Source organism: Lynx canadensis, chromosome A2 (assembly GCF_007474595.2).
Source record: "Lynx canadensis isolate LIC74 chromosome A2, mLynCan4.pri.v2, whole genome shotgun sequence".
Lineage (NCBI taxonomy): Eukaryota > Metazoa > Chordata > Mammalia > Carnivora > Felidae > Lynx > Lynx canadensis.
In genome coordinates this window covers 80526184-80552561 of record NC_044304.2, presented here as the reverse complement: position 1 = coordinate 80552561, position 26378 = coordinate 80526184, and the positions used below count along the sequence as shown (strand labels likewise).

Sequence of the window (26378 nt, the reverse complement as noted above, 5' to 3'; positions counted from 1 at the left end):
GTTTAGCTAAGCTTCTCAGAGAGATCATCCTTTATCATTCCCCTGTTCAGTGAGAAATACTATTGCCGCTTATTACTCTATTACTTAGATATTTTTTAATCCTCTGGGAAATCAACAAATTCAACAGTACCAACATGCTTTTTATTTGGTAGACATTACAAGCAGGGAAAATGCCCCAATCACCATTTTTATCCTCAACAGTTAGCAAAGTGCCTACCACATAGCAAGCATTCCACAAATATTTGCTGAATGAATGCATGAGGGCTCATTATGAGCCAGGTATTTATGTAGCAGCTAATAACATTTCTCAGGAATTCAATAATTTTCAGAATTCTCTATTGACTTTTCTTACTGTAATTACAGCGTGATTAATAGAAACAGAGTGATTAATAGAAATAGAATAAGAGAAACATGGTTGAATTGAAAGTGTGGCTTCATAATTGTTATTAACAGTGATGAAACCAAACACCAGTAAATACATCTGACACCGTTTTTTACAAAATCGATCAGCTCTCCAAATCTGACACAAAATTTAATTAAAAAAATGAATAAAGACAAATGAGCCTCAAGTGGCTTATGGACATAATTTTTATTTAAGTATGGGCTTTTAGCTTGGTTCACCCTAGAGTACAACCTTTCAGTTAGGTTAATCGAGAGTTCAGGGCTACAGGGCCATCATAATGTTGCTGGTGTTGGTACAACTTCATCAGAAGGTATGAGAATGACCCGCAGGAAGAACAATCCACGAAGAGAACACAATGAAAACATCCACTGTTTTACAAATCACTCTTGTTACCACAGACACAAAATGGCAGTCACTGTTAGTAAATCAGCCACAGAACACTTTAAAAAAATCTTTAGACAAGGAGCTGGGAACTTTGTGGGAGATAGGGTTTTCATCCACAATTTTTAAGTAGAAAATATTTCAAGGTCAAGCATTTTTCTTATCCACAAAACAACGCTAAACCAACATACATTTTAAGGAGTATATTAAAGGAGATACAATATCTTTACAACTATCTTCTTGAGTAGGTATTTCAATGAATTTTCTGCAGAATATAAGTAGCCTGAAATTCAGCAGCAAAATATTGCAACAAAACAAGTAAATACAGTGTCAATGTGTTATACTGTAGAAGATAATACATAAAACAAACAATGATAATTTAATCATATAAAACATGATACATAGCTGAAATACAGTCCACTTAAATAGCTTTGTGACCAAGAATGTTAAATTCTGTACTAAATGCCATTTTAAACATAAAATCTCTTAAATTTTTGTGCTTAAACTTTTTTTTTCTGTTAAACTATTTCTTATTTTCAATACTGCCACTGTAACTGATATTACAACAGATCACAATTTTCACGGACACAGCAACATGAAGACATTTACTTATGAGAAAATAAGTCACTTGTCATTAGTTCACAGTGTGGGGAAGTGGTGTGCACTCGGTCTTGAGAAGGGCTTTCCGTTAATCACCGAGTCCTTCACAGAATTTTCCTGATATCAGATGCAGTGCGAGATTTTAAAAGAATGGGAAAGCAACACGTCACATGTTGGAAGGAAAATAAACTTTTTGATTCTTCATGGGTATCGTCTAAGTGACCTTCGTCTTCTGTTGTAGAAGTGCCTGAGCCCGTGTTGTCGTGAAAAATTCATCATGTAATTTTGTTTGCGAGTGCTGTTTAACGTCAGAAAGGATAGAGGCAGGGAGGGAAAGGAGAAAGAGCACGTAAGTCCCATCACTGAAAGCGCAATGTAGTCTATGTTCTACGTTAGCCTGATACTTATTTGAAAATGTTCATGGTTAATAGGTCATGCTGACATTACTCCCCCAAGACAGAATAACTAAAGGTTGACGCCTGTATTCACTGTCTTTGGCCTTGAAGAAAGCCCCTTCTGTTCACTAGTGAGCTCCAAACCGGAAAATATGGTAAATTCTCTTGATTCACAGTGAAAGTGGAATGAAACTGTTCTGGCTTTTGAATTTTATTCTTGGACTTTTTTCTGAAACTGTCTACTTGGGTGGATTTCATTAGAGAGGAAGTGTGTGCTGTACCCACTACCTTATTTAAACACATCTTTAACAAGTAGGAAACAGAATTTGATTCCTTTAGCGAACATTCTCATTTAAAGCTTAAAAAGCAAAAACAAACAGAGGAAAAACAAAGTTGTTAGCTGAATCAGCTTGAACTTCTTATTTGATTAGACTCAGCGGCAAAAGAAAGCAAATTTTTCTCAGGAAGTTGGATTTCATGGTCTTCTGCAAACAATAAGCATCTGGGCTCTATAAACATGGTCTTATGGAAAAGAAAGACACTTGACTGGAAAAAAGATCATAAATACCAAGAAGGTGTAACTAAATGTGTAATTGTGTAGGGGTCATATATTTCCTCCACGTATGTACGTACACATATGCATACATACATATTATATGTGAAGCTGCTAAAAGTACGGAAGATGGATTTTGGGAGTCGGTAGGAAATTGTGCAATATTGGTAGAGACAGCGGTTAAAAGTTTTGGAACGGAAAATATGCTTTAAAAAGGATCGTTATCTATAACATCACTAAAAAGAACCATACTTCTTTCACATGCTGACCTGAGTGACAACATATCTATAGGTGGCATCAAAACGTGGCTTTAAAAATTTTTTTAATGTTTATTTATTTTTGAGAGACAGACAGAGTGGGAGCAGGGGAGGGGCAGAGAGAGAGGGAGATACAGAATCGAAAGCAGGCTCCAGGCTCTGAGCTGTCGGTCAGCACAGAGTCCAATGCGGGGCTTGAACCCAGAACTGTGAGATCATGACCTGCTCCGGAGTCTGACGCTTAACTGAGCTACCCAGGCACCCCCCAAAATGTGGTTTTTAAATGCGAGCCTATCGATATTTTTCAGATTTACCGAGTCTCTTAAAAACTGTGTGGACACCAAGTTTTTTCCTCCTTAATTTCAGGGAAACATAAAATGTATCTGGAGTGGGATAATGTCATGTGTGATCTGATTCCACCATGAAGGTCAACATGACATGAACTTAATTAGGGTAAAGAGAAGGGAAGGGACAATTTTGCACTCAGTGGCATGTTTTGGGTTATTAATGATCACTATACCAGGCAGGGTGTAAAATGATACTTTTACCTAGTATATTATACTAGATATTACAATTAAGTAATATCATATTACATTTGTAACATACAGAAACCTTTAAAATGATGATTTTATAGTTGTTTGATCATTAGAAAATATTTATAATAAAATGTCTCAAAGGAAAATACATAAAGTCAGTATCATCAGATATGTTTAATCAAAAAGCAATAATACCTGTGCTGAAAACCTGATAAAAAAATAGACATCACATTGATATATATATTTTGTATTGAGGTGCTAATAACTTTCTACTCTGGGTTTCTGTATTATCAAACTGCTAGACACTATAGAATGGAAGCTAGAATACACTCTGAAGCAACTGCAGAGAAAAACACACACAAAAAGAGGTTTATCTTCAGTAACTTTACCACCCTTCCTTTCTCCCCTGATGTGACAGTGTTACATCTATCAACTAAGTTGACCAGTTTCAATGTCATGGTTGAAGGATGAAGTGAATTTATTATTACATATTATGTTTTTTAATAATTTTATAATAATTAAATATTATTAACTTTATTATTTATTATCTGCTATAAGTACTAATTGCTACCTATGTAAAGTCCAGTTACAAAAAGAGGACAATGAGTTAATGTCTTGAACTAGTCAAGTGTCAGGAGAAAAAATCCTGTCGCTTCTTTAGTCACAAAATACCAGGACTGACACTGGTCATCTTCCTCCCAGCACAGTAGGTCATCTTGTGGCCTTTTCCCTGGGTATCATGGTGGCCTCCTAACCTAGTCTTCTCACTCTCTCCCTTTATGGAAAAAACACCACTGAAAAGAAACCACGAGATCCTGAGAAAATATCATTGATACATTGTGCCTATCTTTCCACATACATACAGCGTGTTTTGCACACCAGACTCTGTAAACTTTCCCTCAAATGCTGACTCTACCTTGGAACAAGCCATTCGCAATCCTCTTGTCTATGGAGCCACATCTAAGCCAACCTAGCCCGATACTTCAAGTTCTCTGCAGGTTTAATCTTACTCTGTTGTTTAAGTCCTTTCTTCCACTACGTTCCCATACAGACTGCTCTAGTCAGAGCCACCTTGAACCTCTTCCATCTGCCTCACTGACCAATCCCCTACATCACTTCTTGTGTTTCTACATTTTTTCCAAGTATCACATTTTATTTATTGCTCCCTGAAGGGATGTCCCCCCTATTTTGAACCCTCATCGTGCTCATTTTCTGCTTTGAATGGAGATTAACTGTGTTCTGTCAGTGTGGTGGCTTGCCCCCCATTCCCTCCCACCCCCACACCACAGCACTGAGACTCCTGCCTCTCCCGTGGTTGGTCAAGGCATGTTTGTTGAACTTTTGGTGACTTACTGATTGGATTCCTGTTGTAAATCATTACTCTTTAACTATAAAGAATAACTGCAAAGTTAAAGCAATGAAAATTATTCTGTTGTAAACATGTTTGAAGATACAAGGTACTCAAAGATAATTTAAAATAGTTAAGATATTTTACATAGGAAAAGAAAACTCAGAACACTCAAGATATTTAGTTATCTCAATGCAATCTACATTGACATGAAAGTGACCTCAATATATGGGAACAAAGGAACATTAAAGTTTTAATAAAAGTTGAGGTGTACGTTTAATGGCTTTAAAGCAACTTTTCTATATAACAGGGTAGGGGTAGAGAGATAGAGTGGGGGAGGGACAAAGAGGGGTGGGGAGAGACAGAATCCCAAGCAGGCTTCAGTGCAGAGCCTGATGTGGGGCTTGACTTCACCAACCTGAGATCATGACCTGAGGTGAAATCAAGAGTCAGATGCTTAACCTACTGAGCCACCCAGGCACCCCCTATTTTTGTTTCTGATATATGTAGATATATAGCTGTAGATAACCTTATTACCAAAATAATTATTGGTGTGATGGAATTTTAAAGATTTATTTTTCCACTGCAATTACAGGGGAAAGTAATTTAAAAAAATTTTAAGTACAATGAAAGCAGGTAATATTCATCCCAAGGCATATCAACTAGGCTACTTGGCATATTGATTTGCTTTGGCTGTGCATAGAACTTGGTCCATTTTTAAATTCTCCTTTGTAAGTCATTGAAAGAAGGGAAACTGAATGTCAGTGGCATGTTGGAAATGCTAACTTAAATTTCTACTATCGCTGAGTGACTTTAGAGACTTAGATGGAAATATAAGACCCTTCTCTGTTTCTGCATAGGAAATATGGATCTTGCAAGAACTTTCAAGAAAGACTCTATGCTATTTTGAACTGTTACTCTTCACTGGAGCCGCTATGTTAGGTCATCAATTATTACGAAAAAAAATTTCAATTGATTTTTATTGGATTTTCCAACAGAAATGGGGAAGATAGAGCCTTGGCAGAAGTAGTTTGAGATCCTCGAAATGTAGGCTTTTTTTTACTGATCAGTCATTTATTTATTCATTATCAAAACATATGATACAATAATTAACACCTTATACGAATGCAGAAGTAAGAATCCAGGGGACTGTCACATCTTTTAGAGAAATACTGGTGAGTACAAGATGAGATGCCACTGTTCAAACTAATCAATGAAACTCCCCTGAGTAGAGGATGCCGGACATTTTATTTTCAACACCTTGCATTTTTAGGAAGGCTACATATAGATAAGTGTAGGCTCAGATACCTCACAAATGTTGAAAATTTCGTATTTATTTTCTCTGCTAAGAGGGAAGAAGAATAATATCTAATAATGTGTACCTCAGGGAGTTGTAAGGATTAAGTGAAAACCCCTAGCATAACATGCAGATGATTAATAAATGATAAAACCATTTTAACTTCTTTCCTAAGTTTTAAAATATCACCACTGGAGGACAAATGTAACTACATATTAAAGAAGGCAAATCTTACCTAAGGATAGGATCTAGAACTCACAAATATTAAGAATAGGTCCACTACTTTCTGCCAATTCACTTATTTTTTAAAAATATTTTTTAATGTTTATTAATTTATTTTGAGAGAGAGAGAGAGAGAGAGAGTGGGAGCAGGGGAGGGGCAGAGAGAGAGGGAGAGAGAGAATCCCAAGCAAGTCTCACACTGCTAGCGCGGAGCCCGTCGTGGGGCTCAAACTCGTGAACCATGAGATCATGACCTGAGCTCAAACCAAGAGTCAGACACTCAATTGACTGAACCACCCAGGCACCCCTGCCAATTCACTTATTAATTTAAAACAGAATTAAAAAGTCAAGGTACCCGCACGCATCTCCAGCACAACAGATCTTTTGAGAGACATTACATTTAATCAGAGCCCCTAGGTCTTTGACACTCATCTCTAGTTTTTAATTTCTCTAATACAGTCTCAGGCACAGAGTGAAATTTGTTACTCAATAAAGCTATGCTGATTAGCACTCTGTCTATGCTGTTGTGCCCAATATTGCACGTACACTAAAGAATTACCACAATTTTGCTGAACTCTGACTTTACATGATCTAGGTTCCAAATGTCCCAGTATATCCCAATATCATACATAACTTTGTTTTCACAGATCTTTTTTTAATTGCAAAGGTCTTCGACAAGACTTTTGTTAATGCAGGTAACACTGATGAGACTATTAGGCAACAATTACCCAGAGTTAGTAAGAGGACTTACCTTACTCTAGTGGAAAACCAATGACAGCAAATAATGAAATATAACACAAGTTAAAAAATGCCTTTCAATGCATGCAGCACTGTGATTAGTCATAAAAGTCTGATCAGGTTTAGATGCAATATAGGATTTTTCATCTCTTTTGAAAATAAAAATTAAAGAAGTTATTTCTTATTCTCCTACACCTGATATATACATATATTTAACTTTTTAATGTAATGCAACATGCAATATTTGCTCATAACCATATGTCAAGGTACATGTAGCTTAGTACTACATTTGGCATAAATGTTGTGTATAAAGTATAAATAGGAAAGTAGTAGTTAATAACTAACCTTAATTTATTGTCTGTTTTTTTCAGTTATTTACATTTTAGAAAATACTTATTTCCTGAATATATTAAGGAATGGGCTTTAAAAAATACAGAAGTCCTCTACATCAGATAACACAGTCAAATTAGTAAAGGATAAATATGCTTTGCAACAAATGTACTATGCTCATCTCCAAAAATCATTTGTGCCAAAAATGTGACAGTATTTTGATAATGGATAGCATGAGGGGATGGGTCATGATGGTACTCATATTATTGAAATCTGATAAATGCGTTTAAGACCATAGTTAGCAACATATTGGTTTTCATACCCAGTAAATGTGGTAATTATTCACTCTTTAGTAAGTCAATTCACAAAGGCTCTTTACCGAGCCATTTGCTTTCAAGGTACACATGCAAAAATTGGCCCACTTCATTATACACATGACAGGTTGTGACTTAGACACGTACACAAAAAAATGTGATGTGTGAATGAGATGCGGAGTTGGGTGAGGGAGATTCTTAGGATAAAAGGATGAGTGCCCCACAAAAACGATTAAGACCAAGATTTCTCTTTTATCCTAAGAAGAACCCCACCAGCATGGATCTTGTGAGGGGTCTGCCCAAGGGTGTTCACAAACATTTACTGCAAAATGAACGTTCTCTACTAGCAAGTGAATTCAGAGACATTAGGTTTCTGACATGGTTGCCAGTGACTGTGTTCTGCTATATTGCTCAGACTTTACGGAATAAGGCCTTTTGGTAAGCTAGTGAGGCTGGGAAAAAGTCATCTGTCAATTTAGTACATCTGTTTTATGCCAGAATAGCAGTGGCCAATTCTCATGAAGAGCTTTTCATGGGCAGGTTTTACTGAAAAACATCACCAGGATGAAAAGATTTCACTCTCAAACAAGCATAAAGCATAAGTGACTTTGCTTGTTAAGTGCTAAATGGTGCTTTTACTCTTTTATGATGTGGGGCTTGTCATTCTGTACATCTATATTTATGAAACGCAAATCCTTCCACATGGAGTATTTTAGAATTAACCCATTAGGTTAAACATTTGTTATGTATGTTGTCAATTTAGGATGCATTCCTAAACCTTGAAATATTTTTAAAAGTGCTGAATTTGTTCTCATCAAACTCATTTATGTACCTTTGTAGTTAATATGGGCAGTGCTGAGGTTATTTTCAAGATACCATGCGTGACTGGAATTTTTCTTTCTAGGGATTTTTAGCATGTGTCCTTAGTGCACATGCACAGAAGCAAAACTATGGTAATAAAGTTAGATTAAGGCCAGTGTTCACTCAGAAAAGAAAATACGTTCTAACAATGTAATGGTTTTCCAACCATTAGTTGCAAAAACATATTAGCAGCCATATTTGGAGTCATCAGTTAAGTAGGGCTTGTATCTCTTTAGATTTGCACCCCAGTCTCCTCTCTCTTCCACACTTGAGGACTTAGCAATGCTAGTTTATATCACTAAATGTTATCATATAAAAGTATAGTGAATTCGAGGATATTTCGAATTAATAGGGATTTATGGGAGTATTCTACCTCCCTATTTCTTTTTTTTTTAATTTTTTAAATGTTTTATTATCCAAATTTTGAGAGAAAGGGAAAAAGAGCATGAGCAGGGGAGTTGCAGAGAGAGAGGGAGACACAGAATCCGAAGCAGGCTCCAGGCTCTGGGCTGTCAGCACAGTGCCCGACGCAGGGCTCGAACCCACGAACCGTGAGATCATGACCCAAGCTGAAGTCGGACACTTAACCGACTGAGCCACCCAGGCACCCCTCTACCTCTCTATTTCTAAGTATATATCTGCTGTAGCAAAATTATAATTAGTAATATTTGTGAATCATGAAGCAAATCTTGGCTAGCTTCTTGGTGCTTCATTTGGTTGAAAGACCCTTTGGAGAATTATCGTGTTTTATTTTTCTGAATTCTCTGGAACTTTATTTTTTATTTTAAACTCATCAAATGAATGACTTAAAGTGATTATTTTGTAGAGCTATCAAGGGCATATTAGTTAGTGAATGCCTTAAAACCTTTGACTCTTCTGAAAAGAAGTGCTATGGAAGGGGACAGTTGGTATAGAAATGTTAAATCCTAACACAAGAGCAAAATATCAAAAAGATGGTTCTGAAAATATAATTTCTGTTTCTTTCTCCAAAAAAAAGAAAGAAAGGAAAGAAAGCAAAGTATACCCTTTATTGTTAACAAAATTTTGAAATGTCATTAAAGAGCTAGTATTTCCTTTTAAAATTATCTGTGTGATATAAAAAAAATAAAATTATTTGGTGATATGTGTGAATTATAATTTTTAAATCATTCACTGAAAGAAGACACCGAATGAAGTCCAAATCATGCAACACTGTGCATATGTGGAAATGCTCTTTTCTCATTCAAAATGTTTTAGTGTCTGAAAAGTCTGCAAGAATAATGCAGAGTAAGAGCAGACAGTGCCTGGTAAGTGATAAATTCTTCAGAGGACTAAAATTCTGGAGATGGAATAAAAGTGAAGTCATTACACACAGATTCTTTCTCCAGAAAAATGATCGATATGATAGATTTCCTATAATCCAAACTTGATTCTTGTAGTAACAGCATGATGCCGGTGGCTGCTTATAAAAATTAACCAACACCAGGTATTCGAGAGGGTCACTTGGGAGCTATGTGGTGAGGCTTCCTGCTGATGCTCTGAGAGACTCTGAGGAAGCAAGTCAACAGGGAAGGAAGGACAGAGTTTGCTTCAAAGTTGCAAAGGGGCTGTTTCCCACCACGGAGTATATTTGCACAGCTGACCCCACCTGCTCTTTAATTTTGTTCAAGGGAGGGTATTGTGGTGATGATATGTCTCGGAAATCCAAAACTGATAACTGAAATTGTTTGGTTGGGTGGCAGGAGAAGAAATCTCTAATCTACTCACACACATGACATGTTAAGGATTGTCATGTCTACCCCAAGGGCAGTATTCGCTGCTTTCTTTTGAGGACTGTCAAGTTTTTAAGTTTCCATCGGAGTTCATAATGCTTTGTCAGGCACACGAAGCCCTATTAATGTAAACCGTCTTGGCAAGAGACTTGAAAGATACAAAGTGTTTATTGACTCTAAATTGGATTCTCAACCAGTTTATTAGAATCACTCGGGGCGTCTTTTAAAAAGACTGATGCTCAGGTCCCACTGCAGATCAATTTCAATCAAACCATCCAGAGGGATGCTTCTTCCAAAAGCTCCTGAGTGATTCTGATGTTCAATCAGATTGAGAAACGCTGATCTGAAAGGAGAGTATTTAGGGCAGAAAGGCTCTAGGATTGGTTCTTGGTCTATTTGGACATCTCTCTCTGGCCTTACCATATATATGTGTTCATTTTAGAGCCCAGGTTTTGTTCTATTCTCCTGGAATACTGTAGTCTGAGGAAATCAATATCTAAGTAAAACATCAGCCTCATATATAGATCCAGATGAATATGGACTGTGATTTTAAACTTCAACTTTGTCTTGTGGAGGCAGAGCCCAGCAAGTTGTCCAAAGCAGCAGAGCGCACAGTGGGGACTTGTGTAGGGACTGGGTTGCTCTTGGATTTGGGGGTTGATATGGATGCCATGCAAGCAGGTGCCTCAGTGAAAACTAAGACGAGGGCTAAGTCAAGACTGAAAAATTCAGCTCATGGCTATGATTGAAAGAAAACAGATCTGGTAGTTTTCCTACCAATTAATTATTTACGTTTGCTTTCAAAATGACTGAAATCAGCCAAAGGGCTGATTTCATTTTTGATCTGGTAAACAGAATGAACATTTGAACCTATCTACCGAGAAGATTCGCCTCTCCTTGCCAACCACTTGGAGCCATCAGTCCGAACACGTCGAGACATAAGCTTTCCCGTTCCAGTTCTACAGGAACTAGATTGTTAGAGAAAAAGCAATCATCTCTCTGCACAACAGTCAACCCGGCTAAGGGGACAGCGGCGCCAGCTTTATTCTATGGGAGAAGCCACAGGGGGACACCCTCAGCTATTCTATGGGAGAAGCCACAGGGGGACACCCTCAGCTTGCAAGGGTCTGGGATGGGGCGGGAGGAATCTGAAACCACAAATGCCTTGCTCTAATAGCAACCACGTCACTAAACTGTAGGCTGCCTAAGGCATCGGTGGCTCGGACAGGTGTTTGTAACTGGGCACTTCAGCCAGAAACACTCTGCACACTGACCAGTACAGATCCCTTCCCTTCTGAGGGACGTCATGCCATTTTATAAGGCAACCTAGATGTGGCAAAGACACTGTTTCCCATTTACCCTGAGGCTTTTGTTTCATCCCATTTAACGAATGTTGTCAAATGCACACATAAATCTTTTGCTCACTGAAGTTGTCTAAGGTACATTAAACTGCATTTGGGACTTGGCTATTTCAGGTTGACCTAAGCTACAGATTGCAGTTGCTGAAGAGTGTAGGCCAAAGTCTTGTGGGGGCTTCTCATTAGGAGCGGTTGTTACTGAATTAAGGAGCATGCCACATCAAAGGAATTTCAAACCTTCCTGCAAGGGACATGGGATGCTACGCATCAGATACTCACAGGACGACCTCCACATGGTCCAAAGCCCACTGATCATGACCTGTTCCATTGTGGCGCGGTTGCCACCAGCGCAATAAAACTCCTTTCATCCGGGCCTCCCTGGGTCACAGAAGGACAAAGAGGTTAAATGCTAGAAAACAAAACTTCCTTGGTATGTGACTTGCAGACTTCAAACAGAATAGGCTAGCCTAAATCAACAAAACTTAGGGTATGGAATTCAGATTTGCTTAGGTCCTAGGATTTGGCTCCTCAAGGACTTGTAATTCTTTTACAACTCCCTCCCTGCTTCCCCATGCCCCGGTGGTACCTGGAAAAGCACTGTTTTCAGCCAACAAACGTGACATGGCTTCTGTGTGACAGACACTGTGCTAAAGGCTGGGGATACAATGCTAAGCAAAAGTGACATGGTTGCCTACCCTCAGAAAACTTTCAAATGAGTGTAGAAAATTAACAATGTTTCTTTCTAAAGGACTAGAAATACTGGTTAGAGAAAGGGAAATACCCAAAAAGTGCCTTTGCATTTAGTTGTTATTCTCTATTCCCTGTTGCACCTGGTTCCTTGCCTAACAGAAAACAGTGACACAACTTCGGGGGGTCTGGGTTAGTCTTGGCTGTGCCACCACCTGCTTCTGTGCTGTTGTTCCAGTAACTTCACCAAACTTCCAGCTCAGACCCTGTGATTCTCAGGGATCACGCATGAGACCATGCCTTTCCATTCAGGCCACTTACAGGGGGACATTGTAAGACACTCGCTGAGCCTGTGTGAAGTCCTTGGGCTGATGCTGTGCGATGACGTGCCAGGTGACCCCATTGTTGACACTGTACTGCAGCAGCACGGCCTTGTCCACGGCGTGGGGGCCACTCAGGTCACTGTTGCAGCTGTCTGTCTGTGACATGCTCCCAATTTGCAAAACAAACATGATTTTGCTGAAAACACAGGGAAACAAGCGTCAGGTGGTATTCAAAGTTTTATACTTTCTAATTTTTTTTTCTTTTACCTTTCTTGATCCTAAAGTCCATAATTTCTGAGGTCACAGAGTAGAAAGAGAAGCAACCAGTCTTATGACTGAATCATATTAGCAATAAAATTTATTTATATTATCTTTTACATCATACATATGAGAGATAATCTTAGAAGGCTGGTGTTCTACGCCAAGAAAACAATTTTGACTTTCAAAGCTCTGTGTCACCTAAAATATCTTCTATTCTTTGAAAGGTAATAGGGGCCAAGTAGGCAGGAGGACACAGAGAGGACAAGGACTAAAACCACAATATTTATACTTTTTTTTTTTTAATTTTTTTTTTACAAATAGCTCCAAGCTGAATAGCATCTGCGCAAGGATAAATCATCATGTCTATTTTAGGACAGATGTCTGGAGATCAGAGTGGAGGGAAAACTGAGTTAGACATGGTCCACGGCTCAGGACCATGTCTGCTATTCTGTTTCAAGTTCACAGGCATCCCTACCCTTAGAAGATACAGTTTTTAAACACAGGAAATCTATGTTTAATATCTAATCTATATCTAATCAGAGTCCTAGCAATTAATACAGTAGTCCCACTTAGGGGAGCTGGTGAAATAAAGCAGTGGGCTCAAAACTTATAAATGGCATGAATTAGACTTGCTTGTACAACATGGTGTGCAATTGTTAATTAAGCAGCTAGTTGTAGCTGTAGATGGGGTCAAGGAAATATCAGGTTGTCCCCAGATTAAGTACATCTTTTTGGTAGGAAAGAATGGGATGGGTGAACAAAATTTTGGTATCTCCATGATTACCAAAATAATTACGTTTTCATTGTTTATCACAGTGAAAGAACCTAAACTTACCTTTCTGCCTCTGAAAATACATTACTAATGTTTTCCAAAGTGAAAAGTCTTAAGTAAACATCTACATTTGGTTAATAACCAAACACCCAGTTTTCCAATATATTTGTAGCTACTGAACGCTTTCCAGCATTCTGTGAATACTCTAGTCTAATACTTTGCAATCTTCATAAAGCCTTGGAATCTTCTTTTTTGTTTTGTTTTTTGAATTACACAGACAAAAAGCCATGTTTGTACTGGCAGAAGTGGCACAGCTGTGGAGGCCAGGTGGAGAAGGAAATCTAACCTTCCTGGGGTCTCTTTTTCTCTGTCACTTTCCTGGTTGATTTGCACAGTGTCTGAGCACTCTATTTTGCATTAATAAGCAGCTCTTGGAGCATGTGAACGTTTAAAGTCCCCATAATCCATCCATTGGGCCTCCACTTCTATTTATTGTAACCTACATAAGCTAACTACAGGTATGTGTTTGCCTGACTACAAAATCTACTTTGCACACACATTTATATTTACATACTTGCAAACAGTCCACATTAAATTATCTATGTAGATTGTCTTCAGCCAATTTAACATTTTTTAGTTATTTTTTCAGTTTTATTGAGACATAATTGATGTCAAACATTGTGTGGGTTTAAGGTATACGACAGGTTGATTTGATATACTTATCAATTTTTTATATTTGGCCATTTCTTCTGGCTTATGCCTATGTCACCACCACTCGGCCAGTGCATGCGAAGAAAGACAAGGTAATTCTGCAATAAATTTAAGCAAAGCAGAATTCTGAGTTGTAGAAACACATAATGCTTCCTCATCCCAAATTCAAATGACATTTTGGCTTCCAACACTTTGTGACACCTGTGCCATGAAGTTCATGATTCAATCTAACAGGCAGTGGAAAGTAGCCAGTCTTGTGACCAATTCTACATCTGAAGCAGAACACAGGAGTTTTGTTACCTTGCTCGAGTGAGGTCCAGAGGCTTGGTGGCAGCTTGCCTTATCTGACAGCCGTTAAAATACAGTGAGTCTCCATGGGCATAGGGTGCCAGCTGCCCACAGCCACTTCCTATCCCTCCACCTTGAATGGTCTCCCAGTTTGCCTCAGTGACTCTTGCTGACTCGAAATTATCTTTAATGTAACTGGGAAGATCATGACTGAAAACAGAGCAGTCATCACCTAGAGGGAAGGGAATAATTGCAAACATCAGCTACGGAAAGCAGAATCATTAAAGATCAAGTATTCAGTTTCAGGTTTCATCCATTCTTGCTCCTGTAAGAATGACAAAATACCAAGAAGATATAGACTCCTCGAAATAAATGTTTCTCTCTCTCTCTTTTTTTTTTTTTTTATCAATTATTGGCTTGTGTTCTTGAAAAAAAAATCCCATTACCTTTGAGTCAATGTTTACTTAATTATGTAGGTGCTTATATACTTATTGTTCACGTAAATCTATTGTTTAAATACCAACAGCATCTGGCCGCGCCTGTGTGTTTACCAATGATGGGTCTTGCTAGGGAGTTCTCACCCTGGCATGAGAGGCCAACCTAATTTCTTTCTCCCTAGTATAACTCTGGAGCAGAAAATAGGATAAGTCATATTCTTGTTCTTCTTCTAGCTCTATACTTGATTCTTGAGAGCAGAGTCTGCATTTTATTCATTGTTGGATTCCAGCAGCTAACACAAGCACATATACAATATGCAATAACAAGATGAGATAAATAAATGAATAGCGAATAAACTGCAAGTATGAGACCACTATGCTGAAATACCGGCATTCGAGACAGTACATTAGCAAATGTGCGTGTGCTTGCATTTGCCCTTGATTTGAACAGCACAACTTTCCTAAACATCTGCAATAGTTCCAAATTAAAAGGTCATAGCTCTACTGGATCAGGGGAGCAGGCAAATTCCAGACATCTAGGACTGCTTGTGAGACATCTGATTTGTTCATTTGCCTAAAGTTCAAATTCTCCAGCTAATGCATGGGCAGATCCAGCTGGTCTCAGAGAATAGAGGAATGAGCTGATAATGAGAATAGAGGAAAAAGATGACCGTGAAATAATTTCTAACGTGAGAGATGTGCAGCAGTCTACATAAATCATACTCATTTCACTTGGAGGCAAGGAAATAGAATCAACCAAGAAATCTAAATATATTCTACTCCAGAAGTCAGATCTGTGGATTTTTACATTGTACCCTTGGGGAAGATGGATAATTCTGCTCCTTGTTGGCTAAATCTCTCAGTTATGAGACTGGAAAGAACAACCTGAGTAATGGTCTTCTTTCTGATACTGACTAGCTGTGTCACCTTAGGCAAGTCACTTAAGTTCTCTGAGTCTCAGTTTCTTTACCTATAAAGTGGGAATAATGATATAAACATAGCTGACTTATGGGGATCTTATAAGTACTAAATGATTTTGCTGAATAAATTGGTGGACATTGTGTAAACAGTAAAATGTAAGGCAATGTAAGAATTCATTCAAAAAAGATTTATTGAGTGTTGCTATAGGCCAAGCAGTAGGTTCTGAGAATATAATGGTAATTATGTAAACTTTGTAACAGTAGAAACCTGTTGGAAACATTGCATCAGAGGAAAGAAGGCTGTATGCCTTCTATGAGGCCAAGAGGGCAATTTCCTAAGATGTTAGGGGTTGAGTAGATACTCTGTCCCAAACTGTAAACTCAGGTTTTAGAAGCTCGAGCAATAAAAATGTATTTTTTTGAGTCATGGGTTTTGTGTGTGTGTGTGTGTGTGTGTGTGTGTGTGTGTGTGTGACAGAGTGACCTGGAAAAGAGAATACCTTGACTCATCAGCTACATCTTGGGAGGACTATGACAGCTGCTGTTGGAGAGACTGAGAAAGAAAGAGTATTGGCAAAGTATCCAGGGATGGGCAGCTAGGCCAGGAAGGAGAGAGGCTCAGAAGTGGAAATAAGGTGTTGGGGGTGGTGGTTGGGGCAGGGAGTTATATGGAGGATGGTGAATGTGAGGTGCTATAGAATTCTGCATTAAGAAAATACTTCAAGAAGCGAGGCATGTGGGTGGCTCAGTCGGCTAAGCGTCTGACTTCAGCTCAGGTCATGATCTCGTGGTTCATGAGTTCGAGCCCTGCATCGGGCTCTGTGCTGACAGCTCAGAGCCTGAAACCTGCTTTGGATTCTGTGTCTCCCTCTCTCTCTGCCCACTCATGCTCTGTCTCTCAAAAATAAATAAATGTAAAAAAAAAATTTCAAGGAACGTAGCAGAAAATTATCCTTGATACTTCGTTCCAAAGATCAGTATATCTGTGATCAAAGAGTGTATCACCCATCCCAAATCTCTCAGGCTGGCATTTTCACCAATTTCCTAGTGACCTCTGGGTACATGCTGAGATGAGGAGAACCTCACCATCTCCCGTGTTAAAAATGACAGGCTGGGATGCAGACCTTGGAAGCTTTCATCGCAGATGCAGACGGCACCCGTGGTGCAGTACCCATGCCCACTGCAGAGCTTGGGGCAAGCCTCTCCGATGTACACGTGGTCAATCGCCCAGCTCTGCTTCTCAGCTTCTTCCCCCTTCTGGATCCAGCGGAACTGTGTTGCACTGAAAGTCCCACAGAGAGCAGAAGGGATTCAGTCGGCTGTTATTCTCCCTAGCAGTGTGCAGCCTCCAGCCCTGGGACTACTTCTGAGAAAAGGACTTCCCCAGACTTCTCCTTGAAGCACCCAAGTAGAGGTGAATGAACTTGTAATCCTCGGACTCTGTGAATATACCCCAGAGTGCCATTGTGGGAGCTTGTACCTTCCCTGAAAGTGTTATGTGAATTTCCTATTCTATTGCCTAACAAATTTGTGTCCATTTTTCCTAGAGAGGTATATTGCATTCCAGATCTTTGAGTAAAATGAATACTGTTCTAGGAAGATGGCACTCTGTTATGTTTATCCTGTGGCTTTGTGTAGCCCGACCAGCCCTGCACACCCCAGACAGTATCTGTATATGGGATGAACAGTGCAGCCTCTTGGCATCACAGAACACTGGCGAAGATATGGTGCCAACTCCACATCTTTGTGTGAGTGTCTGTGATTTGGGGCCTGTGACTGAGTTTGGCATGTGCTGTGCTATTTCATCAAAAGAAAATTTGAGATCTGTACCATTTACAAAAAAGATCCTATCTCTTCCTAGTTCTTCTTGGGGCATGCAACTGCCATTTTGGGACATAGGTTGGTGAAAGGAGGGTGAGGTTACTAGAGCTATAATGAGATCTCTGGCCTTAGTTGTTTTCAGGTCACTGCATGAGCTCTATAGATAATTACACTGCCAGATAATTCCACAAAGTTTACCTTAGGATGCAACTTACCTGGAGGAGACATGGTCAGGCAGCTGAATGGTGACTCTCTTCCAGCTTGAGCTGTTGACAGCATTGTAGATGGTGGCTTCATGGAACTGGAAGGGGGAGCAGCCAATGCTGTTGGAAGAGGAAGGAAGGCACTGGCTCTGCACGAGCTGCCAGGAATCAGACCTGAAGAGACCACAGAGGCTGCGTTAGACAACTCGGAAGAGAAATGTATGACCTATCTAATGTCAATGTAACACTTTGGGGCTGGGTTAAATTTAGGTTTTTTTTTTTTTTAAGTTTATTCATTTATTTTGAGAGAGAGAAAGCGAGAGCGCGAGCAGGTGAGTGGGGAGGGGCAAACAGAGATGGAGACAGAGAATCTCAAGCAGCCTCCATATTGTTAGTACAGAGCCCAACGAGGGGCTTGAACCCACCAACTGTGAGATCACGACCTGAGCCAAAATCAAGAGTCGGACACTTAATCGACTGAACCAACCAGATGCCTTTAGATTGAGATATTTTTTATGTAAGTTCTGTACTTCCTGTATATATTTATATAGACAATGAAAAGGCAAATTAAAAATAATTTCATATAATATATATTATAATTCTTTACAAGCACAAGAATATATTCACAGATAATAGAATAAAATAATAGCGTGCATCGTGCTGCATTCTAGTGGCTTCTGGTATATTACTGGAAATATACCCGGAGTTGACTGACAAAATTCTCTGTCTACTCAAACTTAACCCTGCATAATTCATTTTCAAGAGTGATGGTGTGAGACAGGGTTATCAACACCCTAATAAGGTAATTGCACAGTGTCAGACTTTCACTATGCTTTAAGACACATGATTCTGGTTGAAGCATATTTAGATCTTTTATTGACTCAAATTCTCATTAAGGTGGGTTAAAAATGTGCAACATGAATAAAAGAGAATTCTACTTGAGGACAAATGTATTATCTTACTTATTTTAAAATAAAAAAAAGTTTGTTGGCTTGCAGCCAACCTAGTATGAAAAACAGTTTTTCTTGGTTTGAAGGAAAAATTTGAAAATAAGACACACATGTAAATTTTATATAAATAAAATTAATAGATGGGAAATAAACATAAAGTATACTTTTTTGAAATGTAATTATTTCTTCCTTTTAAAAAAATGTTCACTTATTTTTTGAGAGAGAGAGAGAGAGAGAGAGAGTCCAAGTGGGAGAGGAGCAGAGAGAGGGAGACAGAGGTTCAGAAATAGGCTCTGTGCTAGTAGCACAGGGATTGAACCCACAAGTCATGAGCCCGCGACCTGAGCCGAAGTCGGATGCTTAACTGACTGAGCCACCCGGGTGCACCCATGAACCATACTTTTAATATAAAAGGTTGCTCCTCTGTAGATAGTTGCTTTAAAAATACACAACCATTTGAAGTGGTATTCAAGTTTGGAGGAATGTAAAAAAGTATTTCACAAACCTTGCATCCTTAGTGTACTCCAACATCACAGAATGAAGATCGCCACAAGAAGTAGCTTCACAACCCACCACAATCTAAAACAAGCATAAACAACAAATATTTACCGGGAAGATTAAGCACCTACCATTAATTAGAAATTCCCTCTCTCTAGATTGTAACTCTAATAAATAATCAACAAATATTCAGAGAAGCTTTTACAGAGCAGCCTGACTGAACACCAGCAATACAATTTTTTGAGTTCTGTTAAAAACATGCAACTCTGTGTGAAGATGAGAATTAAGGTTTAAATTTTTTTTAACGTTTTATTTATTTTTGAGACAGAGAGAGAGAGAGCATTAACAGGGGAGGGTCAGAGAAAGAGGGAGACACAGAATCCAAAACAGGCTCCAGGCTCTGAGCTGTCAGCACAGAGACCGACACGGGGCTCCAACCCACGGACCATGAGATCATGACCTGAGCCAAAGTCGGACGCTCAACCGACAGAGCCACCCAGGCGCCCCGGGAATTAAGGTTTAAAAAAGTACTACTTCTTTCTTCTTTTTTTTTTTTTCTTTCTTTTAGAGAGAGAGAGGGAGAAAGTGAGTAGGGGCAGAGAGAATCCCAGGAGGGGGAGTAAGAGAGAGAGGGAGAGGGAGAGGGAGAGGAAGGCCGGGGGGGGGGGAAGAGAGAGAGAGAGAGAGAGAGAGAGAGAGAGACAGAGACAGAGGTGGGGCTCACCTGGGGCTCATGTTTAGCCAAAGCTGGGCTCAAGCTCACCCGAAGTGGGGCTCAAAGTCACCAACTGTGAGATCATGACCTGAGCCGAAGTCAGAAGCTTAATGACTGAGCCACCCAGGTGCCCAAAAAGTACTATTTCTAACCAAGAGCTAGTTGCTTGAAAAGATAAATAAAATCTATAAACCTTCAGTTAGTGTCATCAAGAAAAAAAGACAGAGGACACAAATAAATAAAATCAGAAATGAAAAGGGAGAAATAACAAGCGACAGAACAGAAAAACAAAGATTATAATACTACGAAAAATTAGATGCCAACAAATTGGACAACCTGGAAGAAATGAATAAATTCCTAGAAACATACAGTCTTCCAAAACTGAATCAGGAAGAAAGATGAAATTTGAACAGACTGATTACTAGTAACAAAATTGAATCAGTAATCAAAAAACTCCCAAAAAACAAAAATCCCCCAAAATGGCTTTATAGGTGAATTATACCAAATATTTAAAGAATTAATACCTATTCTTCTCAAACTATTCCAAAAAATAAAAGAGGAAGGAAAACTTCCAAATTTATTCTACAAGGCCATTCAGAAAAAGAAAGCTACACTGAGTGTGGCGCTCGAACTCAAAACCCTGAGATCAAGAGCTACATGCTCCACTGACTGAGCCAGCCAGGATGAACACAGATGCAGAAATCCTCAACAAAATATTAGCAAACTGAATTCAGGAATACACTAAAAGAATCATTCAACATGATCAAGTGGAATTTGTTCCAGAAATGCAAGGATAGTTCAATATTTGCAAATCAATGTGATACATAGAATCAACAAGAGAAATGATAGAACCATATGATCATCTCAACAGACGCAGAAAAAGCATCTGACAAAATTAAACATCCGTTCACGATAAAAACTCTCAACAAAGTGGGTTTAAAGGGAACATACCTCAACATAATGAAGGCCATATGTGAAAAACTCACAGCTAACATCATACTTAATGGTGAAAAACTGAGAGTTTTTCATCTAAGATTGGGAACAAGACAAGCATGTCCTCTCTCACCACTTATTCAACATAGTGTTGGAGGTTCTAGCTGTAGCAACCACAAGAACAAAAAATAAAAGGCATCCAAATTGGGAAGGAAAAGTAAAGCTGTCACTCTTTGCAGATGACATGATAGTATGAATAGAAAACCCTAGACTCCACCGAAAAACTATTAGAACTGATAAATGAATTCAGTAAAGTTGCAGCGTATAAATTTAATATGCAGCCATATGTTGCATTTCTATACACTAATAGCAAAGTAGCAGAAAGAGAAATGAGGGAGACAATTCCCTTTACAATTATACCAACAAAAAACAATACCTAGGAATAAATTTAATCAAGGAGGTGAAAAACCTATACTCTTAAAACTATAAGACGCTGATGGAAGAAACTGAAGATAAAGTAAACAAATGGAAAGATGTACCATACTCATGGGCTAGAAGAATTAGCATTGTTAAAAATGTTCATACTACTCAAAGCAATCTATAAATTGAATGTAATCTGTATCAAAATACCAATAGCATTTTTTCACAGAACTAGAACAAAAAAATCCTAAAATTTGTATGGAATTACCAAACACCCCAAGACCAAAGCACTCTTGAGAAAGAAACACAAAGCTAGAGGTATCACAATTCCATATTTCAAAATATACTACAAAGCTATAGTAATCAGAACAGTATGGTACTGGCATAGAAATACACACAAAGATCAGTGGACTAGTGGACACTTAATATGGTCAATTAATCTATGACAAAGGAGGAAGGAATACACAATGGGGAAAAACAGTCTCTTCAATAAATGATGCTGGGAAAACTGGACAGCTAAATGCAAATAATGAAACTGGACCACTTTCTTATACCATATACAAAAATAAATTCAAATGGATTAAAGACCTAAATGTGAGATTGAACCATTAAAAGAAAACATAAGCAGTAATCTCTTGGACATCAGCCTTAAGGACATATTTATGGATATATATCCTCAGGCAAGGGAAAAGGTAAAAATAAATAAATTATCGAGACTACACTAAAATAAAAAGCTTTTTCACAATCAAGGAAATCATCAATATAACAAAAAGGCAATCTACTAAATGGGAGAAGATATTTGCAAATGATATATCTGATAAAGGGGTTAACACCCAAGATATATAAAGAACTTATGCAACTCAAAAGCAAAAAAAAAAAAAAAGTTTAAAAAATGGGCAGAGGACCTGAACAGACACATGATGGCCAAGAGACACATGAAAAGATGCTCAAATTTGCTAATCACTAGGGAAATACAGATAAAACCATAATGAGACAGATATCATGTCACACAAGTCAGAAGAGCTAGTATGAAAAAGATAAGAAATAGCAAGTGTTGGTGAGGACGCAGAGAAAAAGCAACCCTTATGCACAGTTGGTGAGAATGTAAATTGGTACAGCCACTCTGGAAAACAATATGGAGGTTCCCGAAAAAAATAAAAAATTGGAATACCAATGATCCAGTAATTCCACTGCTAAGAATTTACCAAAGAAAATGAAAATATTAACTCAAAAAGATATATGCACCCCTATGTTTATTGCAGCATTATTTATGATAGCCAAGATATAGAAGCAACCCAAGTATCCATAAATAGATGAATGGATAAAGACAGGGGGTATATACACAATGGGATATTACTCAGCCATAAAAATGAGTAAGATCTTGCCATTTGTTAAAACATGGTGGACCTAGTGGGTATTATGCTAAGTGAAGGAGGTCAGACACAGAAAGACAATAACTATATGAATTCACTTATTTGTGTAATCTAAAAAACAAAACAAATGAATAAATAGAAATAAACTCATAAATACAGAGAACAAACTGGTGATTGCTAGAGGGGTGGAAGGAATGGATGAAATAGGTGAAAATACTGTAATAACATTTTAAGGTGACAGATAATGAGTACTCTGTGGTGAGCACGGAGTAACGTATAGAATGTCATATCAGTTAGGTTGTACACCTGAAACGAATATAACATTGTATGTCAATTATACTTCAATAACAAAAAGAGCAATCTCTTAACCTTTGAGAAAAATGTTTTCTCAAAGACATAAAAGATTCTGTACAAGAAATGACCAGGACCATTTCTTCCTATCTATCTATCTATCTATCTATCTATCTATCTATCTAATTTTAATATTTCTGGATTATGCTATTGTTTTCCAAGTTTTCTACCTGCCAAGTTGGCAGTTCTGGTAAGACTGAGAGTCAGACGCCTCTCCAAAAGAAAAAGGCATTCCATACCAATCAGAGCTGGCTGCAAACAGAATGATATCCAAGGCTAAGTAGTAAAACAAACAAATAAACAAAAGTACTATTTCTATTTACTTAATATAATAACATATTAATCATAAATTTGGGAAAGATAATTTGGCCAAAAGTAAAGTAACATTTGGAGAATTAATGGAAAGAAACTCAAAGTACTCAAAGTATCACTGGTTCAAAACATTTTCACTGATACTCTAACTTCCTGATGCTACTAGTGAATTTCTATTTATAATTAAAAATAGCAATTTCTGACTACTTAATATTCATTCTTGTGGTTTTTACATTTCCATATGAATTAAAGCTTTCCATATTATATGCAATTAAATGTTTGAGTCATTAATAATGCATAAATGCTATAAAACCTTGGTGATTTAAATTTAAGTCCTAATCATCTACTTAATCAACATGTCCTTTTTTTTAGTGCTGATACTGGGGAAGGTTAGTGTTAAAAATTTCAGGCCGTACACTCATGTATAAAACAGCCCTGGCCTGAGAGAGAAAATAAGAAGCATATTCCAATAATGGAAATAGAAATCATAAAAGATACAACTAAAATGCTGTGGTGCTTCAGAGGAAGGAGAGATTATATTTGATTAAGTGGATTAGAAAAGAATTCATCAGAAGTGGAAGATGTGAATTATTCCAACCACAAGAAAGAAATGACGACATGACAGAGGCGCTAACTATCACTATAATGGCAATCATATTACTACATATATATAAAATACATATAGTATATATATGTATATATATCAACATGTTGATTTGATGTATGTATGTATTTGATGTTTGCATGTATGTGTAGTATATGTACTATACATATGTATCAAACCAACCTGTTGTACAACTTAAATTTGAGCATCCTTCATGCCACTAAGGTAGGGATAGTCCTAAGGGAGTGGTAGCATTTGGGGAGACTGCCTCACCCTTCAGTCTGAAGGAAAGTTCAACATAAAACAGAGGAACACAGTGAATATCTCTATGCCCCTCTTTTTGCAACAGATCTGAACTTCTAAATATTGTAAACCTGAAGCTCTACACTCATTAAACAATAACTCCCCATTTCTTTCTCCTACCGGCTCTGAATACATTTTTATTTCTGCTAGAAAGGATTCTTACTATTCACCATCATTGCAGGGCATCTTTTTAAATAAGGATATCTTTTTAAAACATTTAAATAAATGTTTTTTTTTTAATTTTTTTCCTTTTTTCAACGTTTTTATTTATTTTTGGGACAGAGAGAGACAGAGCATGAACGGGGGAGGGGCAGAGAGAGAGGGAGACACAGAATCGGAAACAGGCTCCAGGCTCCGAGCCATCAGCCCAGAGCCTGACGCGGGGCTCGAACTCACGGACCGTGAGATCGTGACCTGGCTGAAGTCGGACGCTTAACCGACTGCGCCACCCAGGCGCCCCTTAAATAAATGTTTTAAATAAGCAACCAATGTTTGTCTTTAAAATGATCTAGTAACAAAGTGTATTTCTGCAATACCCTTTTTAAAAAAATATTTATTTTTGAGGGAGAAAGTGCACATGAGTGGGGGAGGGGCAGAGAGATGGGGGACAGAGGATCTGAAGCAGGCTCCGTGTTGACAGCAAATAGCTTATGTGGGGCTTGAACCCGTGAACCATGAGATTATGACCTGGGCCAAAGTCGGATGCTTAACCAACTGAACCACCTTGGTGCCCCTGTAATACCCTTTTTACTATTTTTTTAAATGTGTTTGGTAATGAGAAAGACATTAATCGATATTGCTTTATCTTTCTCTCTGATTATCTGGCTATTAATTATCTTCTATGACTTCCCTTCTACACTTCTTTATGAGTGAAATATGCAATGTGAAAGATTTGAGAGTCCTTTTTACATCTAAGGATTTGGGGCATTCCAGCTGGGCTACAGTACATGTTTGTGTTTGGAAGTCAGAGACAAAAAGAAAATAGAAAGACATGATGGAAAAGGATAGATAAAGAAGCAAAGTGGCTTGATATATGAAATCAGTGTAGAGTAAGAGAGAAGAGGTACAGAAACTGTGGGGAGAGTGGGAAGAGGGAGAAGGAGAGAGAGAGAGAGAGAGAAATAGGCAGAGGCACCTATATGAGCTTTTCATTTCCAAGATCTTGGGAACAACTCAAGATTCCATATATGAAATATAATACAGTTACATTTCTTGCTATGTCCCAATATACTAATTGATTTTATTGATGCTCAAATAATCCTATCTGATAAAGGCCTGTGCTAAAAATCACTTCTTTTACTCATAAGATAAAGGCTCTTTTAATGAATACAATCAATCATTTCCTTGTAGTTGTACAACTAAGCATTCTTCCCGCCCTCCATCCCCAAATATGTAATGCCATATTCTGTTCTGAAAGCCCCTTCCCCTTACTTTAAACTGCATCATATATCCTGGCTGTATAATGAGTTCTCTGGAGGAGAGAGCATTGTGAGTTTTGTCCTTCTTTTTATTCGGCCAGTAGAGGTGGAAGGATGGGTTGCCACAGAATCCTGCTGTCCTTACTGCATTAGGGTAAAAACTCCAGTTTTCTTCATGGGAAGTGCCTTCTGTTAAGGTAAATTGGAAGCAATATGGCATGTTACTCTCTTGAACGGATCGGTTTATTGTCAAGTTACTGAAATGTCTGTGCTCTGCCTTTTTGCTTACCCTTTAAGATTGATTTTTATTTAATTGGTATAATGTATAAATCCAAGATATTTAATCAAATTTAGAAAATATTATTAAATGCTAGCATAATGATTACCCAACTTAAAAAAATGTAATTGCTAGCCTGACTTGCACCATTACAAAATTTCTGGTACACTTTTAAAACAAGGCAATGTGCATCTCTGTGGTACAGAAATTCCTAAAGAAACTAGAATTATTTTGGATATTGAAATTTCAAATTATATTCAGAGCTAGATATTTTGTCTTTAACAGAATTTTTTAAATCATCAGTTGACATTTCAACAAACAGATAATCTTGAAGATTCATAAGCCACTGGGTAAAATACTAGCTAACATTTGTTGAGCAGTGAATATGTTCTAGGTACTCTTCTGAATGCTTTTTATGGAGTAACTCATCTAAAGACACAGCAGACAAAAGGCTCAC

General features: G+C 38.0%; 1 protein-coding gene across 1 annotated transcript in view; it reads right to left on the bottom strand.

The window, feature by feature from the left end:
* Positions 1-570: 570 nt before the first annotated feature.
* Positions 571-26378, bottom strand: part of RELN (reelin) — a 532864-nt gene continuing 507056 nt past the window's right edge. The window contains 8 exon segments of the mRNA XM_030307797.1: positions 571-1682; positions 11624-11722; positions 12353-12550; positions 14399-14618; positions 16868-17025; positions 17780-17941; positions 19223-19296; positions 25658-25833. Coding sequence (XP_030163657.1) covers positions 1586-1682; positions 11624-11722; positions 12353-12550; positions 14399-14618; positions 16868-17025; positions 17780-17941; positions 19223-19296; positions 25658-25833 — 1184 coding nt within the window. The 3' untranslated portion in view covers positions 571-1585.